The following is a 22,635-nucleotide window of genomic DNA, read 5'->3' as shown; positions in this document are numbered from 1 at the left end:
AGCAGGGCCCTGTGCAGTGATGAGTTTGTTTTTAGTCTCTTCCTTTGCCAAAAAACTTTTGCCTTTTAATAAACCTGAACCCAGTTATAATTGGGAGTACTTGGTATATAAAAGTCACACATGCACATTGAGGGTCTATATGCAATTTGTTTGTTTATTTCTAACTTAAGTGATGAATCTAAATTATTAGCACCTTGGGGCGCCTAGGTAGCCCAGTCGGTTAAGTGTCCGACTTTGGCTCAGGTCATGATCTTGCAGACTATGGGTTCGAGCCCCGCATCAGGCTTTGTGCCGACAGCTCAGAGCCTGGAGCCTGCTTCGGATTCTGTCTCCCTCTCTCTCCACCCCTCCCCCCACCCATGCTCTGTCTGTCTGTCTGTGTCTCTCTCTCTCTCTAAAATAAACATTAAAAAAAAAAAATAAAAAGATTTTAAATTATTAACAGCTTCTGGAATAATCAACCTCAGGAATCATTTAACATACCACTCTCATTTTACAGATTAGGGAACTCAGCCCTGTAAGGTGACTCACTGAAAGCTATAGATTAAACTAGTGCTTCCATGAAGCTTAGAAACTTCTGTATCCAGCTTTCTTTTCTTGCCTCCTAGTAACAAATCCTTTTAAATTCAAACTTTGTACAGATAGGAAAGGAATAGTATAAATATTCAAGGAGAGATAATTTCTTTTAAGTACATAGTTCTAATTCACAAGAGTACATTTTTGGAACTTCCTGAGTATCCATATTTGAGAATAACATTGTGTCATATCCCTTTGTCCATAAATTACATAACTAACCATTTTAAGGCATAACTGAGTATTAAGTGACCTTAAATGATTCTGTAAGTGTGGGATGAAGTTCTTTCATGAATTCATTAAAATCAATTCTGGAATACTTGTAGAACCAGTTTAGCAAACCTGTAGAACACTTACAGAATTTATTATACTTGTATATTTTTTAGAATAGAATAACGATAAAATTGGGCAGTCTCTTTAATTTAATGAACACTGACTGGGCTTTCTGGATAAAACCAGTACTTTCACTTCCAGCACAACACCGGTATTGCCTTTACAGGATCATTTTCTATAAGTAGGGGTGTGTGTGTGTGTGTGTGTGTGTGTGTGTGTGTGTGTGTGTGTGTGTGTGTTTGTGTGTGTTTAAATCACACTTCTATTTATATGTAGTGACAAGAAAGGAATAGCTAAACTGTGTTGAGATACAGATGCTTGGGTGGTTGGCTAGATACACTCAGAGCCACATGACCTTCCTGCTTTCCAGCTGTCTCATTTTCTGTCAGTTTTACCTTCTTAGGCTGAATTTAAGCTGCTCTTCGTATTCCATGAACCGCATGTCAGCCTAGGTAGTAGTTTGGGAGGTTGAGGGTGGGGGTGAACAGGGGAACATTACAGTGGATAAAGAGCTGCCCTTTGAGAATATGCACTCAGAGAAATGACATTTAAAAGATACTGTTGATTTTGTCTCTATTTTTACCTGTGTCCTGAGCTAGGAAGTTTGAGTGGATTATATGAAAAAGGTATCATATGTGTATATTATGGAAACAAATAAAGCTATTGTTAAGGATGATACAGATGTCCTTTCAAGTGCTGTTTGACCATGAAACTGTTTAATTACAGACATCCTTTATTATTTTTGGTTCATAATAGGTTTCAAATGCTAACTGGTAATAATAGTCATCATAGAAAAGGGAAAAACATTTACTTTTTATGGAATTTATTGACATTAAATTTGTCAGGCTTTTTAAAAGTTCTTTAATGAGTCATTTTTCTGCATTTTTCCTGGTGGCATCTGGAGTGACAATAATACTTTATATGTAAAGTAGCTGGGTGGCATAGAGAGTAGGACTGCCCATCCATGTTCCTGTGTTGTAAATGGGTCATATGGGCGCTACTCCCTACTGATGACTATGATAGGAACTTGTGTGTAGAACACAAAGATGAAGATAGAATGACTGTACTTTTGGTGGGTATTTCTTTTTCCTTAGTAAATTTAGTTGGAGAGAGGAAGACATTGGAGGACAGACAGTTTTAAAAGAGAGTCTTTAACAGTGGCTTAAATCGGGGTTCCTGGGTGGCTCAGTCAGTTAAGTGTCCAACATCGGCTCAGGTCATGATCTCACAGTTTGTGAGTTTGAGCCCCGCATCAGGCTTTGTCCTGACAGCTCAGCGCCCGGAGCCTGCTTTGGATTCTGTGTCTCCCTCTCTCTCTGCCTCTACCCCGCTCACTATCTGTCTTTTTGTTGTCTCTCAAAAATGAATAAACGGGAAAAAAAAAGTGGCTTAAATCATAGTAAAATTTGGCCTTTTATATATATATATTATATATTATATATATATATATAATATATAATATATATATATGTATTAGTTGAGATTCTTTGGTTGCAAGCGATAGACTGACTAAATTAGATGAAAAAAAAATTGGAAGGTTGCTCACTCAGACTTAAGAAAGAAGACAACCAGGGCAACTGAACAGCTGCCACTTGGTGAATCTTCCATCCAGGATGTAGTCATGAAACATTCCTTTTACAACCATCCTCTGCCTGGTCATGTGCCCAACACCACTAGGGTGGCCATTGGTGTATATGGGGGAAGATAAGGAAGAATAGATTTCTGGGCAAACAGAAGCAATAGCTATTATTTCTATTTGATTTACCTTTACCTGGTCACAAAAGCTCATATGTTCATTTATCTTCATCAGTCTCTTGGAGAGTCTGTTAAGTTAGACTTTTTTTTTTTTTTTTTTAACGTTTTTATTTATTTTTGAGACAGGGAGAGACAGAGCATGAACAGGGGAGGGTCAGAGAGAGGGAGACACAGAATCTGAAACAGGCTTCAGGCTCTGAGCCGTCAGCACAGAGCCCGACGCGGGGCTCGAACTCACAGACCGCGAGATCATGACCTGAGCCGAAGTCGGCTGCTTAACCAACTGAGCCACCCAGGCGCCCCAAGTTAGACTTTTTTTTAAAAAACATTTATTTATTTTTGAGAGAGAGAGAAAGAAAGAAAACAGAGTTGGGGGGAGGGCAGAGAGAGAAGGAGACATAGAATCCAAAGCAGGCTCCAGGCTCCAATATGTCAGCACAGAGCCTGATGTGGGGCTTGAATTGACGTGGGGCTTGAATTCACAAACCGTGAGATCATGACCTGAGCTGAAGTCCAACACTTAACCAATTGAGCCACCCAGGCACCCCAAAGTTAGACTTTGTGAAGGACAGATAGTACCCTGCACATTTTTTTTTTTTTTAATTTCCCACTGTGCTGTGTATGTACTAAGAACTCCATTTATTTGCAGGCCCTTTGGCAATTTTACTACACCATTTGTATTTTTTCAGCTCTTCACCTAACAATTTTGCCTTTAGTAGGTTATACTTCTTAACGTCAGGTTACGTTTAAAAATTGAGAGCCTGATGTTCTGTAAAGGTGGTGATGTACATGGCCACAAAGAGGGACTGCACCCCTAACTAATCAGGGAACAGGTCTGTATTTTTATGCCAGCAGGGCTAGGCATGGTTTTGGTGGATGGAGCTAGCTACAAGAGATTCATGAAGAAACAGTATTTAACCTCAACAAGATAGGGCCCATACTCACAGTCTTTAGTCAGGAGAGGTGACTTCTTTTGCCTGATAGTAATGTAACCTTTTTTCATGGGAATATAATGTAATCTGACCTCCTTTGGTATATTCATTTAAGAATTATTCTGGGACATGATTTGGAAATGAAGATATATAGAATAATTAAAAAGTTTATGAGACTTGAAATCAAAAGACCTGATTTGAACTTTGGATACATTGGTGTTTTTTTTTTGTTTGTTTGTTTGTTTTTTTACACTTTATTTTTTCTTATTAATGAAAAGGACAAAATGGCACTTGGCTCTGTTTACCTCCCAGTGATGTGAAAAGAGGGTGTTTACTTTGAGTAAGACTGTTGGTTAACTGAGCTTTAATTTTCTAATCTGTCAAATGAGGGAGTCTCTTTTAGCTCTAACATTTTGGATTTTAATTCTTTTTTTGTTTAGAACAACTGAGAAGAGTTTCTAGGGATGTTTTTTCCTTTGCACAGTGCTCATCTGATGAAACCTTTTTCCCTCCTTTACCAGGCAGTTGCAGTGGTGCAGAATGGCTGACCTCAGTCTTGCAGATGCATTAACAGACCCACCTCCAGAAATTGAGGAAGAGATAAAACGGGACTTCATTGCCACACTGGAGGCAGAGGCCTTTGATGATGTTGTGGGAGAAACTGTTGGAAAAACAGACTATATTCCTCTACTGGATGTTGATGAGAAAACCGGCAATTCGGAGTCGAAGAAGAAACCATGCTCAGATGCTAGCCAGGTTGAAGGTAAGTAATTAAACCAAGCTGCTGAGAAAGCAGATTAGGGATGACGCTGTAGGTCATAATCTTAGAAACCTTGAGGAAACTGAGCTGACTTTTTTAGTATAGGCTAGTCACTTTTCTCCTTATCTAAATTTCTTTCATTAGAAACCAAAGACGTAGGTTCGTTACCTTTTAGTTGAGTGTGTGTTCATGAGACTGTAGATTACTCTTTTTTTCATTTAAAAAAAAAATTTTTTTTTTAACGTTTATTTTATTTTTGAGACAGGGAGAGACAGCATGAACAGGGGAGGGTCAGAGAGAGAGGGAGACACAGAATCCGAAACAGGCTCCAGGCTCTGAGCTGTCAGCACAGAGCCCGACGCGGGGCTCGACCTCGCAGACCACGAGATCATGACCTGAGCCGAAGTCAGATGCTTAACCGACTGAGCCACCCAGGTGCCCCGACTGTAGATTACTCTTAACCCAAAGGTTTCTTCTGTAAGGTCTCAGCTACTGTATAATCTGCCTACTTTCCTGAATTAAACGGTCTGCTGTGCCTTGACTTTGAAAGTAGCTTTGTAAAAAGTCAGATAAACAAAATTCTGTATTTACATCAAGACTAAATTTAGAATGGAATCAAATACCACTTGTCTTTGGGTGTAATGCCAGGTAAGGATGAAACCATGGATTAAATCTTTTAAAAAGAGGTTTGCTGCTTTTATATATTGCTGGATCAGATTTGCTACTATCTGGTTGAGATTTTTTGTTTGTTTGTTTGTTTGTTTTGAGAGAGAGAGGCAGGGAGAGGGAGAGGGAGAATCCCAAGCAGGCTTCGTGTTGTTAGCATGGAACCTGACGTGTGGCTTGATCTCATGAACTGAACTGTGAGATCATGACATGAGCCCAAATCAAGGGTCGCACGTTTAACCAACTGAGCCACCCAGGTACCCTTTGGTTAAGGAGTTTTGCATTTTTTTTCATGTGGGATATTGGTCTATAGTTTTTTTGTGATGCCTTTTTCTGATTTTAGAATTGAGGTCATTCTAGCATCATAAAATGAGTTGGGAAATGTTCCCTCCTGTTTTCTAGAGTAGTTCATGTAGAATTGATGTTTTTGTCTTTAATGTTGGATAGACTTAGTCAGTGAAGCCATCTGGACCTGGAGTTTTCTGGGTCAGGTTTTTTTGTTTTTTTTTTTTTTAATTAGGAATTCAATTTCTTTAAGAGATCTAGAACTGTTCAGGTTATCTGTTTCTTTTCAAGCCAGCTTTGGTAGGTTGTATCTTTCAGGGAATTGGTACATTTCCTCTAAGTTGTCAGATTGATGGAGATAGAATTGTACTATTACCTGATTCTCCTAATTTCGGTAGGATCTGTTGTCATACTCCTTCTTTCATTCATTATATTGGTAATTTGTGTCCCCTCTCTCTCTCTTTTTTTTTAATTGAGTCTGGATAAACGTTTATCAATTACTAATGTTTTTAAAGATGTAGCTTTTGGTGTTGTAGATTTTTTTTTTCTATTTTTCTATTTTCAATTTCTGCTCATATCTCTAATATTTCCTTCCTTTTGCTTACTTTGAGTTGATTTACTCATTTCCTGTGGTTTTTTTTTTAAATTTTTTAAAAATGTTTTATTTATTTTTGAGAGAGAGACAGCAATGAGCAGGGGAGGGTCAGAGAGAGGGAGACACAGAATCTGAAGCAGGCTCCAGGCTCCGAGGTGTTAGCACAGAGCCTGACGTGGGGCTCGAACTCATGGACTGTGAGATCATGGCCTGAGCTGAAGTCGGACGGACGCTTAACCGACTGAGCCACCCAGGTGCCCCTCATTTTCTGTTTTTTTAAGGTGGCAGCTTAGATCATTAATTTTAAACATTTCTTTTCATATTGACACAAAATATTATATTTAAGGCGTACAACATAATGATTTACTATTTGTGTATATTGTAAGATAACTACCACAATACGTCTAATTAACATTCATCACCATACATAGTTAACAATTTTTTTTCCTTGTGATGAGAACTTTTAAGATCCACTCTCATAGGAATGTTCAAGTATACAGTACAGTATTATTAACTGTAGTTATTACCATGCTGTACATTATGTTCCCAGGACTTTCTTATTTTGTAACTAGAAGTTTGTACCTTTTATCTACCTTCACCCGTTTTGCTCACCTCCACCTCCACCTCTGGCAACCACTTAAAATAAGCTTTTTAATGTTACAAATTTCCCTCTAATCATGGTTTTATATGTGCCCCATAGATTTTGGTGTGTTATTTAAGTTTATTTATTTTTGAGAGAGAGAGAGAGAGAGAGAGCGCAGGACAGGGGCAGGGAGAGAGAGGGAGACACAGAATCCAAAGCAGGCTCCAAGCTCAGAGCTGTCAGTGCAGAGCCCGACACGGGGCTTGAACTCACTTAACCATGAGATCATGACTTGAGTCGAAGTCAGACGCTTAACCAACTGAACCATCCAGGTGCCTCTGGTGTGTTCTGTTTTTAATTTTTATTCATTTCAAAATATTTTCAGGGTACCTGCCTGGCGCAGTCATTTGAGTGTCCAACTCTTGATATCTGCTCAGGTCATGATCCCAGGGTCATGGGATCAAGCCCTGCATCGGACTCTGCTCTGTGCTGAGCATGGAGCCTGGTTGAGGTTCTCTCCCTCTGCTCCTCTTCCCTGTGTTCTCTCTCTCTCTCTCTCTTTTTTTTTTTTAATTTTTTAAATTTATTTTTTAAAAATTTTATTTAAATTTGTTAGTTAACATACAGTGTAGTATCGGTTTCAGGAGTAGAAACCCTGTGATTCATCACTTAATATATAACACCCAGTGCTCATCCCAACAAGTGCCCTCCTTAATGCCCATCACACATTTAGCCCATCCCCCCACCCACCCACCTCCCCTCCAGCAGCAACCCTCAGTTTGTTCTCTGTATGTAAGCATCTCTCATGGTTTACCAGTCTCTGTTTTTATCTTATTTTTCCTTCCCTTTCCCTATGTTCATCTGTTTTGTTTAATTCCACATATGAGTAAAATCATATATTTGTCTTTCTCTGACTAGTGAATACATTCTAGTTCTATCCACTTTGTTGCAAATGGCAAGATTTCATTCTTTTTGATTAGCATATCTATCTATCTGTCTATCATCTATCTATCTATCTTTCAATCTATGGATCTCCACTCAGCACTCAGTGGACATTTGGACTTTTTCCATAATTTGGCTATTGTTGATAGCACTGCAGTAAAATTGGGGTGCATGTGCCTATTCAAATCAGAATTTTTTAAAAGTTTATTTATTTTTGAGTGAGAGCACGAGTGAGGGAGGGGCAGAGAGAGAGGGAGACAGAAAATCCCAAGCGGGCTCCATACTGCCAGCACAGAAGTCAATGCGGGGCTGGAACCCACAAACTGAGATCATGACCTGAGCTTAAATCAAGAGTTAGACGTTTAACCAACTGAGCCACCCAGGTGCCCCCAAATCAAATTTTTGTATCGTTTTGATAAATACCTAGTAGTGCAATTGCTGAGTTGTAGGGTAATTCTATTTTTTAATTTTTGAGGAACCTCCCTACTGTTTTCCAGAGTGACTGCACCAGTTTGCATATCCACCAGCAGTGCAGAAGGGTTCCCCTTTCTCCGGATCCTTGCCAACATCTGTTGTTGTCTGAGTTGTTAATTTTAGATATTCTGACAGGTGTGAGGTGGTATCTCATTGTGGTTTTGATTTGTATTCTCTGATGAGTGATATTGAGCATTTTTTCTTTTCTTTTTTTGTTTTTTTACTATTAAAAAATTTTTTTTAATGTTTATTTTATTAGAAAAATTTTTTTTAATGTTTATTTATGTTTGAGACAGAGAGACAGAGCATGAACGGGGGAGGGTCAGAGAGAGAGGGAGACACAGAATCTGAAACAGGCTTCAGGCTCTGAGCTGTCAGCACAGAGCCCGATGCAGGGCTCGAACTCACGGACCGCGAGATCATGACCTGAGCTGAAGTCGGACGTTTAACCGACTGAGCCACCCAGGTGCCCCAATGTTTATTTATTTTAGAGAGAGACAGAGTGGGAGCAGGGGAGGGGCAGAGAGACAGAGGGAGACACAGAATCCAAAGCAGGCTTCAGGCTCTGAGCTGTCGGTACAGAGCCCAATGTGGGGCTTGAATCCATGAATTGTGAGATCATGACCTGAGCCGAAGTTGGACGATTAACCGACTGAGCCACCTAGGCGCCCCTCTTGAGCATTTTTTCATGTGTCTGTTAGCCTTGTCTTCTTTGGAAAGGTGTCTGTCTATACATGTCTTCTGCCCATTTCTTCACTGGATTATTTGGGTTTTTTCGGGTGTTAGGTTTGGTAAATTCTTTATAGATTTTGGATATTAACCCGCTATCCAGTATGTCATTTGCAAGTATCTTCTCCTGTTCTGTTGGTTGCCTTTTAGTTTTGTTGATTATTTCCTTCTTTGCACATAAGATTTTTATCTTGATGAGGTTCCAATAGTTGATTTTTCTTTTTATTTCCCTTGCCTCTGGAGACATGTCAAGTAAGAAGTTGCTGTGGCTGAGGTTAAAGAGGTTGCTTGCTTTTTTCTCCTCTAGGATATTGATGGTTTCCTGTCTCACATTTAGGTCTTTCATCTATTTTGAATTTGTTTTTGTGTATGGTGTAAGAAAGTGGTCCAGTTTCATTCTTAACACTTGTCACTGTCCAGTTTTCCCATCACCATTTGCTGAAGAGACTGTCTTTTTTCCACTGGATACTCTTTCCTGGTTTGTCAAAGATTAGTTGGCCATACATTTGTGGGTCCATTTCTGGGTTCTCTATTCTGTTTCAGTGATCTAAGTGTCTGTGTTTGTGCCAGTACCATACTGTCTTGATGATTACAGCTTTGTAATACAGCTTGAAGTCTGGAATTGTGATGCTTCCAGCTTTGGTTTTCTTTTTCAACATTACTTTGGCTATTCGGGGTCTTTTCTGGTTCCATACAAATTTTAGGATTGTTTGTTTTAGCTCTGTGAAGAATGCGGTTATTATTTTGGTAGAGATTGCATTGAGTATGTAGATTGCTTTGGGTAGTATAGACGTTTTAATAGTATTTTTGTTCTTTCAATCCATGAGCATGGAATGTTTTTCCATTTCTTTGTGTCTTTAATTTCTGTCATAAGCTTTGTATAGTTTTCAGCATACAGATCTTTTATCTCTTTGGTTAGATTTATCCTAGGAATCTTAAGGGTTTTGGGGCAATTGTAAATGGGGTCTATTCCTTGATTTCTTTTTCTGCTGCTTCATTATTGATATATAGAAATGCAACTGATTTCTATGTTGATTTCATAACTTCGACTTTGCTGAATTCACATAGCATTTTTTTGGTGGAGTCTTTCAGGTTTCCCATGTAGTGCCATGTTACCTGTGAAGAGTGGAGGTTTGACTTCTTTGCCAATTTGGATGCTTTTTATTTCTTTTTGTTGTCTGATTTCTGAGGCCAGGACTTGCAATACTATGTTGAAGAGCAGTGGTGAGAGTGGACATCCCTGTCATGTTCTTGACCTTAGGGGGAAAGCTCTCAGTTTTTCCCCATTGAAGATGATATTAGCTGTGGGCCTTTCCTATATATGGCCTTTAGGATGTTGAGGTATGTTCCTTCTGTCTCTACTTTCTTGAGGGTTTTTATCAAGAAAGGATGCTGTACTTTGTCAAATACTTTTTCTGTATTTATCGAAAGGATCATACAGTTCTAATCCTTTCTTTTATTAACGTGGTATATCACATTGGTTTGCAAATAGATAAAATCTCTCTCTCTCTCTTAAAAAAAAAATTTCTGGGGCTCCTGGGTGGCTTAGTCAGTTAAGTGTCCAATTTCGGCTCAGGTCATGATATCACAGTTTGTGAGTTTGAGCCCTGCGTCGGGCTCTGTGCTGACAGCTCAGAGCCTGGAGTATGCTTTGGGTTTTGTGTCTTCCTCTTTCTGTCCCTCCCCCACTGGCACTGTCTCTCAAAAAATGAATAAATGTTAAGAAAATAAAAATAAAAATTTCTAATTTCCCTTGTGGATTCCATTTGAGCCATGGGTTATTTAGAAATATGTTAATTTCTCAATGTTTGGAGATTTTCCTGATATCTCACAATAATTGATTTTTAGTTTAATTCTGTTGTGGTCAGAAGACATCCTTTGAGGGGCACCTGGGTGGCTCAGTCGGTTAAGCGTCCGACTTCGGCTCAGGTCACGATCTCTCGGTATGTGAGTTCGAGCCCCGCGTCGGGCTTTGTGCTGACTGCTCAGAGCCTGGAGCCTGTTTCAGATTCTGTGTCTCCCTCTCTCTCTGACCCTCCCCCGTTCATGCTCTGTCTCTCTTTGTCTCAAAAATAAATAAATGTTAAAAAAAAAAAAAAAATTAAAAAAAAAAAAAAGAAGACATCCTTTGAAATTTCAGTTCATTTCAGTTTGTCATGGTTTGTTTTATGGTCCAGAATACGACCTGTCATGGTCAGTGTTCTGTGAGCACTTGAAATAATATGATGCTGTTACTGTGTGGAGTACTCTTTTTATGCCAATTAAGTCTAGTTGGTTGATAGGGTTGTTTAGGTTTTCTGTATCTTTACTGACTTTATATCTACTTGTAATGATCTCTGAGAGGGAGAGATGTTGAGGTCTCCACAGAGTTTTATGGATTTTTTTCTTTTTCCCTTCTATTCTGCTAGTTTTTTTTATCTCATGTATTTTGAAGATCTGTTGTCATGTACACATACAGTGTAGTTGACATACAGGGTTATATTTGTTTCAAATGTACAGTATAGTGATTCAGCACTTCCATATATCCTTTGACTTTCAGGGCATTCTTTATTAATATTTAATAAAAATGGGTTTCTTGTAGATGGAATATAGATGGATTTTGCTTTTCTAGCTGGTCTGAAGATCTCTGTCTTTTCATTGGTATTTTAGACTATATTTAATGTTATTATTGGTATGGTTGGATTTAAATCTGTCATTTTGATAGTTGCTTTCTATTTCTTCTATCTGTTCTTTATTCTGTTTTTCTATCTGCTTTTGGATTAATTGAATGTTTTTTATGATTGTGATTGTAATTTCTTTTAATGTTTTTATTTATCTTTGAGACAGAGAGAGACAGCATGAGCAGGGGAGGGGCAGAGAGAGAGGGAGACACAGAATCTGAAGCAGGCTCCAGGCTCTGAGCTGTCAGCACAGAGCCTGACGTGGGGCTTGAACTCACGGACTGTGAGATCATGACCTGAGCCGAAGTCGGACGCTTAACTGACTAAGCCACCCCGGCTCCCCATGATTATGTTTTTAACTTCAATATTGGCTTATTATGTATATTTCTTTTATTTTTGACATACTGTTTACAGTGTATATCTTCAACTTCTTCTAATTTGCCTTCCAGTAATATTGAACCATTTCATATATAGAGTAAAATTCCATGCAAAACAGTAAATGTCCAATTCCTCTTTCATTTTTTTCTTTTACTGTCATATACCTAATTTTACATATGTTAATAACGTACTTTGTTACTCTTTTTGCTGTAGATTGTCAGTTATTTTTTAGATTAAATATATGGGAGGGGTGCCTGGGTGGCTCAGTTGGTTGAGTATCCGACTTCGGCTCTGGTCACAATCTCACAGTCTGTGAGTTTGAGCCCTGCCTCGGGCTCTGTGCTGACAGCTCAGAGCCTGGATCCAGCTTCAGATTCTGTGTCTCCCTCTCTCTCTGCCCCTCCCCTGCTCATGCTCTGTGTCTCTTTGTCTCAAAAATAAATAAAAACATTAAAAAAATATATGGGAAATAACCTTTTATAGTTACTCTAATTTTTACCATTTGGGGCATTCTTTATTTCTTTGTATAGATCCAGATTTCTATCTAACACCATACTTCCTGAAAGAATTCCATTAACATTTCTTTTTAACACAGGTCTTTTAGCAGTGAATTATTTCAGCCTTGGTTTACGAAAAACCAGCCTTCAATTTTGGAAGATACCTTTCCAAGGTATCATATTCTTTGTGACTTCTTTCTTTTATTTAGGAAAGTTAGTCTTCCTGCTTGGATAGTTTCTGAGAAATCTTTTTTAATCTTGATTTTGTTCCCCTTTTTCCCCTCTGGCTGCCTTCAAGATTTTATCTTTATCTTTGTTTTTTAGCAGTTGGAATATGTTGTATTTAGGTGCTATCTTGGTATTTGTTCTGCTTGGGGTTCTCTGAGCCTGATCTGTGCTTTGATGTGTTTCATGAAGTTTGGAAATTTTTTGAGTATTTATCTTTTAAATTACTTTGCCTCATTCTTTCTCTTTTCTCCTGGGATTCCAATGACATTTTTCTTAGATTTTTGGGTATTGCCTCACAGCTCTTAGATGCTCTTGTTTTTTTTTCTCCTTTGTTTTCTCTTTGTGTCTCATTTGAGTACTTTCTTTTGACCTATTTTCAACTTTCCTGATTCCCCCACCCCTCCCACTGGCCCTGGTTGCATTGAATCTCATGATGAGCCCTCAGTGGCATTTTTTTTTTTTTTTTTTTTTTTTTTTTTTTTTTAGTTTATTTTTAAGAGGAACAGAGACAGCACAAGCTGGGGAGGGGCAGAGAGAGAGAGAGAGAGAGAGAATGAATCTGAATTTAGGAAGCTGTGAGATCATGACCTGAGCCAAAACCAAGAGTCGGACCCTTAACCGACTGAGCCACCCAGGAGCCCAATCAGTGGCATTCTTTAATTTCTTTCTGGTTATAATTTCTAGCATTTCTGTTTGACTCTTTCTTATAGTTTCTATGTCTCTGCTGAAGTTCCCCATATGTTCATGCATATTTCTATCTTTTCCACTATAGACCTTTAACAGTGTTCATTATTATTTTAAATCTCTTGTCTGATAGTTTGGGTCATCTGGGTCAACATCTGGGTCATCTGGGTCATTTCTCAGTCTGATTGTTTTGTCTCTTGACAGTGTTTTGTTTTATTTTATTTTATTTTATTTTTTTGTATTTTTTATGTGTCTCTTAATTTTTGAGTGAATGCTGGACTTCACATGTAAAACTGTAGTCACTGAGAGAAAACAGTCTTTATGCCTGGAAGTGGGCATGTCTCTTCTTTCACTAGGTAATTAATACACAGCACTGAGTCCATTTAGGATAGAGTTGAACTAGGTTTGGGTTTTGTTGTTACTATGATTATCTTCAGTGTATTACTGGCTTGAGATTCCTCCATTCCTTGTGCTTAGAGTGGGGAGTGGGGTGCTGAAAGGTTTTTCTCAGTGTTCTTGTTCCACTCTTAGCTTTTGGTGTCCCTGTGACACCTGTGCCCCGAAAGGCTGGAAGGCTGTTTCTCCATGCACTTGCCCCTCCCAGAAAAGTCCTAGCCTGGAAGTAGACAGGACTGTTGATATCTCTGGTTTTGGTCCTCGTTCAGGTGTGATCCTGTGTGCATGGTTGAGTCTTTCTCAGTAATACCCTCTTGCAGGTGGTAGGGTCTTCTCACGATATCCTGCAGGGTCTTGGGTAGGACTTACTGCTCCCCTAGGGGAAGAAGGTATCTTCTTCTTAACTCTAATTCTTTCCCCAGCTACAGTTTGCCTTAGCTCAGGCCCTGGGACTGACTGGGTTTGACACACTTCTTCCCCCAAGCAGCTCAGCTTTTGTTTGCATGGGGTAGAAGGGCAGGGTAAGATTGGGGGTGGTGGTCAGGACTTTACACTAGTCAAGTGGTGGCTTTCTCCCAGGTCTTCAGAAGGAGACTCTCCCACTTCATCTCCAGTCTTACCAGCATCTGGGCAACATCTGTGCAGATGTTTGAACTTCCCTTTTGTCTGTGGATGCTAGGGACCCTAGACTGTCATACAGCCCTTCACTTAGCCTTTAGCCTATCATTAAACTTTTTAGTTGAATTCTTACCTGCTTGTTAAACCCAGCATCTCTCCCTCACATGCTCTGACATAGGAGAGCCAGTGCTTACCTCCCTGTCTCCTTGAGGGCCATGTCTTCCTTTGGATTTCATTTTTTCTTTTCCTTTAGTTGTGCGTTGTTTCCACCTCCTGGGCCTCAGCTTAGGTGGGTGAACATCGTGATGTGGCAGCAGTAGATTCTCTTGTGCTTCTTCATCTTCGGTGACTTGACCTGTGTTTCATTAACCCTAGAAGAGGAAAGATTTTTAGAAACTATTTTGCTTATAAAAATTAAATTTCCCCTAATATTTTTAATATATGAATAGCCTATAACTGTAATTAAAATTACTGTAATTAAAAGTTCATTAACTCAGGGAGACTAGTCTAGAAATTGGTAACAGTGTTTACCCGGGAAGAAGTAGCTGGCTAGAGTGTAGAGGTGGGAGGGAGCCTTATTTTTACTGTATATCCCTTTGGACCACTTGGGTTTTGTACACATATATTTATCAACCTGTTCAAAAAGAATAATACAAAGTTTATAATTACATTAGAACTAAATTATAAGTTTCTAATTTTATTTTTATACCACCTTGTTTGTAGAAGATTTGGTTAAGAATAACTGGGAAAAGGAGAGGTGGCTGTTGGGAGACCTTGAAGAAGAAAGGAAAAGAATTTCTTTATTTCGTCTTGTAGAAATCTGGGACAGTGAGTGAGTTCTCAGTGAATGGGGGCTTCTTTACTGTGAGTCTAACTTTTATAGATTATCTCTCTCATGGGTTTTGCCCAAATGATAGGTTGGGTTCATGTTTGTGTTTTGCTTGGAGAGAATTCTAAATAACATGTTTTTTTCTTCTGAATACTTCTTCAGAAGTGATGGAAGGGTCCTAGACTTCATTATCTTCATGTTTTACTATATATCCAACTTTAAGTTTGATTTTGTTATTGGGTGAGATTCATGAAGTTATCACTGGCGGTCCAGGTGTGATTACCAGCAGGCTTACTTAGGCCAGTCAGTGGAAAGTTATCAATCAGTTTCCTGCGTCTAGAATAGAAAGGGCAGTTGAATAGGTTACAACATGTAATGGAATTCTTTGGACAATGGTGTTTTTATTTCTTTGAATTCTCACATGCCTACCCTAATTGCCCACGACTTAAAAATGGGGGGTAAGCAAGCAGGCTACCTTTATGACACTTAACACAGAGTAGGAAAAGTTGCCTTTTTTCTCCCGACGTACATTTCCTGCCCCAGACCTGGAAACAGTAAGTTCTCAGAGCCTCCCTCCCCTTCACAACGTGGGTGGGTGCTAGGGGTGCTTGTTGCCACTGGATTTTTCATTGGTTTTAGGCCTTTTTTGTGGATATACTATACTATATCTCTTTTCCATTTTACCACTGTTCAGTTTTGTTTCCATGAATATTTTTATCTTCTTCTTATTACCCCATAAAACATCTAAAGAGCCAAATACCTGGAAATAAAACTGGTGTCATATTACTTCTGAAATGCCTGTCACCTTGCAAAACAGTTCTCAAAATACTTTTTCAGGATTTATGTATTACTTGTTTTTTTCTTCTTCAGAAATGTTATCCACTTAATCATTGTTCATTATCACCTCTGTATGGCTCTATTTTCTAGGCCAGGGAAACAAAAGCCAGCTTTCTTTTACACGTGAATAACAAAACAATAATATTTCTGTGACTTTTGTTCATTCACAACATTGTCATAGATGTTTGAAAGAGCATCTAGCACATTGTTGATGCTTAGCCACAAATAAATAATTGGCAAATCTGTGCACAAGTCACTTAAGTTTTCTGTACTCTGTGCTTAATTGTACTTGTGAGATTGAGAGAATTCTAGGAGGTTTTGGGGGCTAAGAATTTTTTCTATTAAATGTTCTATCGTAGGACAGTGGTTTTCAAAGTGTGGTCCTTGGACCAGAAGTGATCCCATCATTTGGGAGCTTGTTAAGGTACAATTCTCAGGCCCACCCACCTGGAATCAGAAACTTTGGGTATGGAGCTCAGCAATCTGTTTTAACAGGCCCTTGCAGGTAACTTTGATGCACCCAAGATTGAGAAACATTGATCCAGGAGGGAGGGCCTAAGCCAAGTCCTGGAAAGAATGATAACTAGATACTGCAGATTCTTGTTTAGCTGACGGGCCTTCTGTTGCAGAGCCTTGCAACCAGCTTTATTGGCCACCAGAGGGCGATGTTGGAACAGGCCTGACTTTTGCGCTAGAAGGTGCCCTTGTGCCGAGATCATGCAGAATCTGCCCCCCCCCCGCCCCCCCCATTTTGCCCAAAAACGACTCACCGTGGCTGTCTTCCTCACAGCACACATGCCCTCTCAGGGTCTTGCCACTTCCCTTCTCTGCCTGATTTGCCAGCTGTGGGACTCTAAAATCACTTGTGAGAGAAGAGAGTTAAAAACAAACAAACAAGAAAACTCCAAAACACAAAAATAAACCCAGTGAATTTGAATGTCTTTATTTCTCAGGGCGCGTGATTATTTAAAAATTGTGTTGTTTTCAGTGCTATAGGTGTTTAGCTGAGAAAGATTTCATTTCATGAAATGGATGTTCCTCTGAGGGAATTAGTGAAAGAAGGCAGTGTAGCATCTTTTGAATTAGGATTTACCCAGTAATGCACAGTGAACCTCCTTCTTACTCTAAAGCCTACTTATTTATTTATTTTTAAAATATTTATTTATTTTTGAGAGAGAGAGAGAGAGAGAGAGAGAGCGAGCATGAGCAGGGAAGGGGCAACGAGAGAGAGGGAGACACAGAATCTGAAGCAGGTTCCAGGCTCCGAGCTGTCAGCAAAGAGCCCGACGTGGGGCTTGAACTCACGAACCGCGAGATCACGACCTGAGCCGTACTCAGACGCCCAACTGACTGAGCCACCCAAGTGCCCCAAAGCCTACTTATCTTTATGTTGTAATGTTTTTCTTTCTCCCTTCCTATGTTTCCTTCCTTCCTTCCTTCCTTCCTTCCTTCCTTCCTTCCTTCCTTCCTTCCTTCCTTCCTCTCTCCTGGGCTTGGATTCTTTTTAGACTGTTAGGTGTTATGTGTATGGTAGAATCTCAGTCTCTCTTTTATTTTCTTCTAACCTCCTTATTTTGCTTTTTTTTTATTCTGGTAAGTTTCTTATTTCTTAGATGCACAATTATTAGTCTACTAATGTCACTTAAGCTAGATTTTTATATTTTTATGTTCTACCAAGGTTACTTTATAGTTTAGTGATCAGTCTGCAGTTAATCTACAGTTAGTGTACAGATTGATCAACTATAGATGATCATTGTTAATAACAATGGAAATAATAACATTTGTTAACATTTGCATAACACTATAGTTGGCACAATACTTCCTCCAGTATTAGTAGATTTTGTCTTCTTGATAACCATGGGAGATAGATATTATCACATTTTTCAGGGGAGGCTGCTAAGGCTTAGAAAGCACAAGGGAGTTGGATTTGATCATTTGGTTAATAGTGACAGACCACAACTGAACTCAGATCTTCTGATTTTCAACCTCATGTTCTTTCTATGAAACCACACCATCTTCACAGATGCATACTCTGCTTAATTTAATGTCTTATAGATGCTATTTTTCAAAACTAAACATTTACTTATGTAACTCAAAGACAAAATTATTAGACATATAAATATTATTTTCAGGAAATATAAATGAGTCTTATTTCATTTGTATAAAGAGCTTGAACTTTGAACCTGAGGACTCTGCTACTAATTCATATGAATTTGTAAAGTTTTCCACTTTCTTAGGTGACTGTTTCACATCATCTCCTTTCTGTTCAAACCTCCAGCACCTGCCCTCCTGTTCATATTCTCAGCCAATGACTTTTACAACAAAGGATCAATAGACTCAGTCAGAAGAGAACTTCTGCACAGTCCCCCTGCTGCAAGTCCTCACCTACCTCCCCCCTCTGCCCTTTCCTCTGCTCTTCCTCTTGTTATGGGTGAACTGCTTTCACTTAGGGCACTGCTAGAGCCATTTTCTCTTCTGTTGCCTGCATCATCAGTTTCTCTGTTTCAACTGGGTCATTCATCAACATCAAATAGACCATAATTTTTAACTTCCTTAAAAAAAAATCCTATCTCAGGGGCTCCTGGGTGGCTCACTCAGTTGAGTGTCCAACTTCAGCTCAGGTCATGATCTCACCGTTAATGAGTTAGAACCCTGCATTAGGCTGTGCACCGACAGTGTTGAGCCTGCTAGAGATTCTCTCTCTCTCTCTCTCTCTCTCTCTCTGCTCTTCCCCAGCTCATGCTTTCTCTCTCACTTAAAAAAAAAAAAGTCCTTTCTCAACCCCATGCCCATCTCATTTGCTTCTTTTTTTCCCTGTTCCTTTGAAAAGGATGTATCTACTACCTGTCTCCTTCTTTCTTGAACCCCTTCCCATCCTACAGTAACCCATGCCATGCCACCCAAACTGCTCCTTTTACATTGCCAAGGATGAATCCGGATAACCCCAAGGGTTTTAGCACGGTTGACTGAAAAATGAATTGCCATCATCTGAGATTGGGAAAGCTCTAGAAAGAGTATTTTGAGGGGCACCTGGGTGGCTCAATCAGTTAAGTGTCCAGCTCTAGATTTCGGCTCAGGTCATGATCTCATAGTTGTGAGATCAAGCCCAGTGATGGTCTCCTGTCCAGCGTGAAGCCTGCTTAAGAGTCTCTCTCTCTTTTTCCAAAGAAAAAGAAAAAAAAAAAAAGGTAGATTTTTAGAGGAATATAAGAAATTTAGGTCGAGAGTTGCTGAGCGTGAGTTACATGATAGTAGAGAAGATACCCAAGAGGAGAAGAGCAATAGACAGCTAGATAAGAGTCTGGAGTTCAGAGGAGAGTTCTGGGCTCGGGATACCAATCTGGAGGTTGTTGATATTTAAAGCTCTGGCTAAAGGAGGTAGTTGTAAAGCATGTCATTTTCAGAATGTTTCACTTTTGCCACATAAAAATAAGTTATGCTGCTCTTTTCAATGCATCCAAATGCTCCTAAATATATAGCATTTTGATTCTCCTCATCATGTATTTTAAAAATGTATGAGCAAGCTGTTCATTATCATTGGAAATGTAAATCCTTCTTTCGATTCCTTGAACTCTTATTTCTAGTCCATGTCTGTCATAGACTTTTATCTTAGAGTAATACATTTTTATACTGATAGGTTTTTCTTGATTGTTATTGTGTTTTTGTAACAAAATATGTATGTAAGCTTAAATTTTAATTTAAAAAGTTCCTGTAACCATAAGGCTTTAAATATTAACTTGATCCAGAAGAAAAGTTATTATCACAGTTACTAGTAGTAGTACACAGTTGATCGCATGTGTCAGGATTTTTGGTAAATTGTTACTAACCATAAAAGTTGAATTTGGTTGGAAATGTTTTTGGGGGTCTAATAGGTTTCTCAGTTAGGTCATGAATCTTTGGATAATTATTTTTTGCTAGGATGAAAGAGGGTGCAGTAATTTCTATTCCTATTGGTTTTTGTTTTTGTTTTTAGTTAGCTTCATGCCCAGTTCAGAGCCCACCGCAGGGCTTGAACTCTTGACCCTGAGATCAAGAGTCAGGTGCGTAACCTACTGAGCCACCCAGGCGCCCCTCTCTTCCTATTTTAATAGATTCTAAAGTGAAAAAACTTTATTCACATGGCTAAGTGTGTGGGAATAGAAGTCTCTATGGAAATGTCCTCAGTTCTTTGAGTTATATGTTAAGGATTCTGTAAGTCATTATTATTAGAAATTATTTTCAATGTCGTATCAGAAGGCAACTACATTAAAACTTCTTTAAAGTTTGATGAAAGCCAAGAATTGGAAACTACCTAACCTGGAAGATGATTTGTTACTCAGTCATGAGAGAATTTACTTTTCAGGGGCTTGCTTTTGTTTCATGGATGTGTGATATTTTCTTTATACCTTCTGAGGGAAATGAGGTAGTTTTTAAAAAAAGTCTCCTGTTTGCGGGGCACCTGGGTGGCTCAGTCGGTTAAGCATCCGACTTCAGCTCAGGTCATGATCTCACAGTTTGTGGGTTTGAGCCCCGTGTTGGGCTCTGTACCGACAGCTCAGAGCCTGGAGCCTGCTTCGGATTGTGTCTCCTCTGCCCCCCCCCCCCCCCCAACTTGTGCTCTTATCTCTGTCCCTCAAAAATAAATAAATGTTAAAAAAAAAAAGTCTCTTATTTCTGTATCAACATTGTTTCCCTGAGTGATGTTTATTCTCTTTGAATGAGATGATGCCTTATTCTTTTGGTGATAGTTTCCCTCAGGTATGTGGCATTACTGTCTATTTGAGATTCCTCATGACTGTTTTTTTTTTTTTTTTTTTCCACCACCTGCCTCTGACAGGGAGGGATACAGCTGTGCTGCCAGGTGGAGTGTGGGGGCTCCCCATTCGTTCTGGAGGTTGGCACAAGGCTGACTGTTGTGGGGTGAGGGAAGGAAAGTATGGGGGAAATGGGGACTGGCCTGGTAGCTTTTAATGGAGCTCCCATCATGCCTGCTGTCCGAGTGCAGAAGACCTTGCAGTCCTGCTTTCCTGGGCCGCCTTCGGGCTGTGGTTTCTTCTTCAGTGTGATCCCATTTGCTTCAGCTTCTTGGATATTCCTTGTAATTTCTGGTCCACTGGATGGTAACCTTCTTGATTTCTAGGTCTTTTCTTACTTTATTCTTTTGAGCCATCTTTCCTGCCATGTTTAAGTATTTGTGGTAGTATGTTGAGGATGACCTATGAACTTCATTTGGCTCTCTCTATCCATTCTCTTTTTTAATTTTAAATATGTAATTTTATTTTTTACCAAAATGGGATTGTATTGTACAAAATAATTTTGTGTAGTACAAAATAATTTTATTATTTTGCACATGTAGATTGCTAATTTACAAATATGTTAATAAATATACTTCTACAACTTCATTTTTAATGGCTAAATAGTGTTCTATTATAGAATTCTGTAACTATTAGCTACTTAAAATTTTTATTTTTTAATTTACATGCAAGTTAGTTAGCATATTGTGCAATAATGATTTCAGGAGTAGAGTCCAGTGATTCATCTCCAGTCTGTAACACCCAGTGCTCATCCCAACAAGTGTCTTCCTTAATGCCCCTTGCCCATTTAGCCCATCCCCCCCACCCACAACCCCTCCAGCAACCCTCTGTTTGTTCTCCATATTTAAGAGTCTCTTATGTTTTGTCCGCCTCCCTGTTTGCTTCCCTTCCCTTATGTTCATCTGTTTTGTACCTTAAAGTCCTCATATGAGTGAAGTCATATATTTGTTTTTCTCTAATTTTGCTTAGCGTAATACACTCTAGTTCTATCTACATTGTTGAAAATGGCAAGGTTTCATTCTTTTTGATTGCTGAGTAATAATACTCCATTGTGTGTGTGTGTGTGTGTGTGTGTGTGTGTGTACACACAAACCACATCTTTATCCATTCATCTGTTGATGGACGTTTGGGCTCTTTTCCATACTTTGGGTATTTTTGATAGCGCTGCTATAGGCATTGGGGTGCATGTGCCCCTTTGAAACAGCACACCTGTGTCCCTTAGTTAATTACCTAGTAGTTAGTAGTGCAATTACTGGGTCATAAGGTAGTTCTGTTTTTAACTTTTTGAGGAATCTCTATACTGTTTTCCAGAGTGGCTGCACCAGTTTACATTCCCACCAATAGTGCAAAAGAGATCCTCTTTCTCTGCATCCTCACCAACATTTGTTGTTGCCTGAGTTAATTTTAGCCATTCTGACAGGTGTGGGGTGCTATCTCATTGTGGTTTTGATTTGTATTTCCCTGATGATGAGTGATGTGGAGCATTTTTTCCTGTATTGGTTGGCCATCTGGATGTCTTCTTTGGAGAAGTGTCTGTTCAGGTCTTCTGCCCATTTCTTCACTGGGTAATTTGTTTTTTGGGTGTTGAGTTTGATAAGTTCCTTATGGATTTTTGGATACTAACCCTTTATCTGATGTGTCGTTTGCAAATATCTTCTCCCATTCTGTTGGTTGCCTTTTACTTTTGCTGATTGTTTCCTTTGCTGTACAGAAGCTTTTTATCTTGATGAGGTCCCAGTAGTTCATTTTTGCTTTTATTTGCCTTTCTTCTGGAGGCATGTTGAGTAAGAAGTTGCTGCAGCTGAGGTCAAAGAGGTTTTAAAACGTCTGCTTTCTCCTCGAGGATTTTGATGGCTTCCTGTCTTACATTAGGTCTTTCATCCATTTTGTGTATTTTTGTGTATAGTGTAAGAAAGTGGGTCCAGATTCATTTTTCTACATATTGCTGTCCAGTTTTCCCAGCATCATTTGCTGAAGAGACTGTCTTTATTCCATTGGATATTCTTTCCTGGTTTGTCAAGAATTAGTTGGCCATACGTTTGTGGGTCCATTTCTGCGCCTGACGCCAGTCAGGCGTCCCTACTCTTA

General features: G+C 39.2%; 1 protein-coding gene across 12 annotated transcripts in view; it reads left to right on the top strand.

Moving 5' to 3' along the window:
- The window catches only part of MAP4 (microtubule associated protein 4), a 206,183-nt gene that overhangs the window by 73,726 nt on the left and 109,822 nt on the right, over positions 1 to 22,635 (top strand). For all 12 annotated transcript variants that reach the window (XM_042929181.1, XM_042929188.1, XM_042929184.1 and 9 more), the window contains one exon: positions 4,115 to 4,356. In XM_042929181.1, the coding sequence (XP_042785115.1) occupies positions 4,134 to 4,356 (223 nt within the window). In that variant the 5' untranslated portion in view covers positions 4,115 to 4,133. The remainder of the gene's footprint in view (positions 1 to 4,114; positions 4,357 to 22,635) is intronic.

The sequence above is a fragment of the Panthera leo genome, chromosome A2 (genome assembly GCF_018350215.1).
Source record: "Panthera leo isolate Ple1 chromosome A2, P.leo_Ple1_pat1.1, whole genome shotgun sequence".
Classification (NCBI taxonomy): domain Eukaryota; kingdom Metazoa; phylum Chordata; class Mammalia; order Carnivora; family Felidae; genus Panthera; species Panthera leo.
This window is presented reverse-complemented; position numbering and strand designations above follow the sequence as displayed.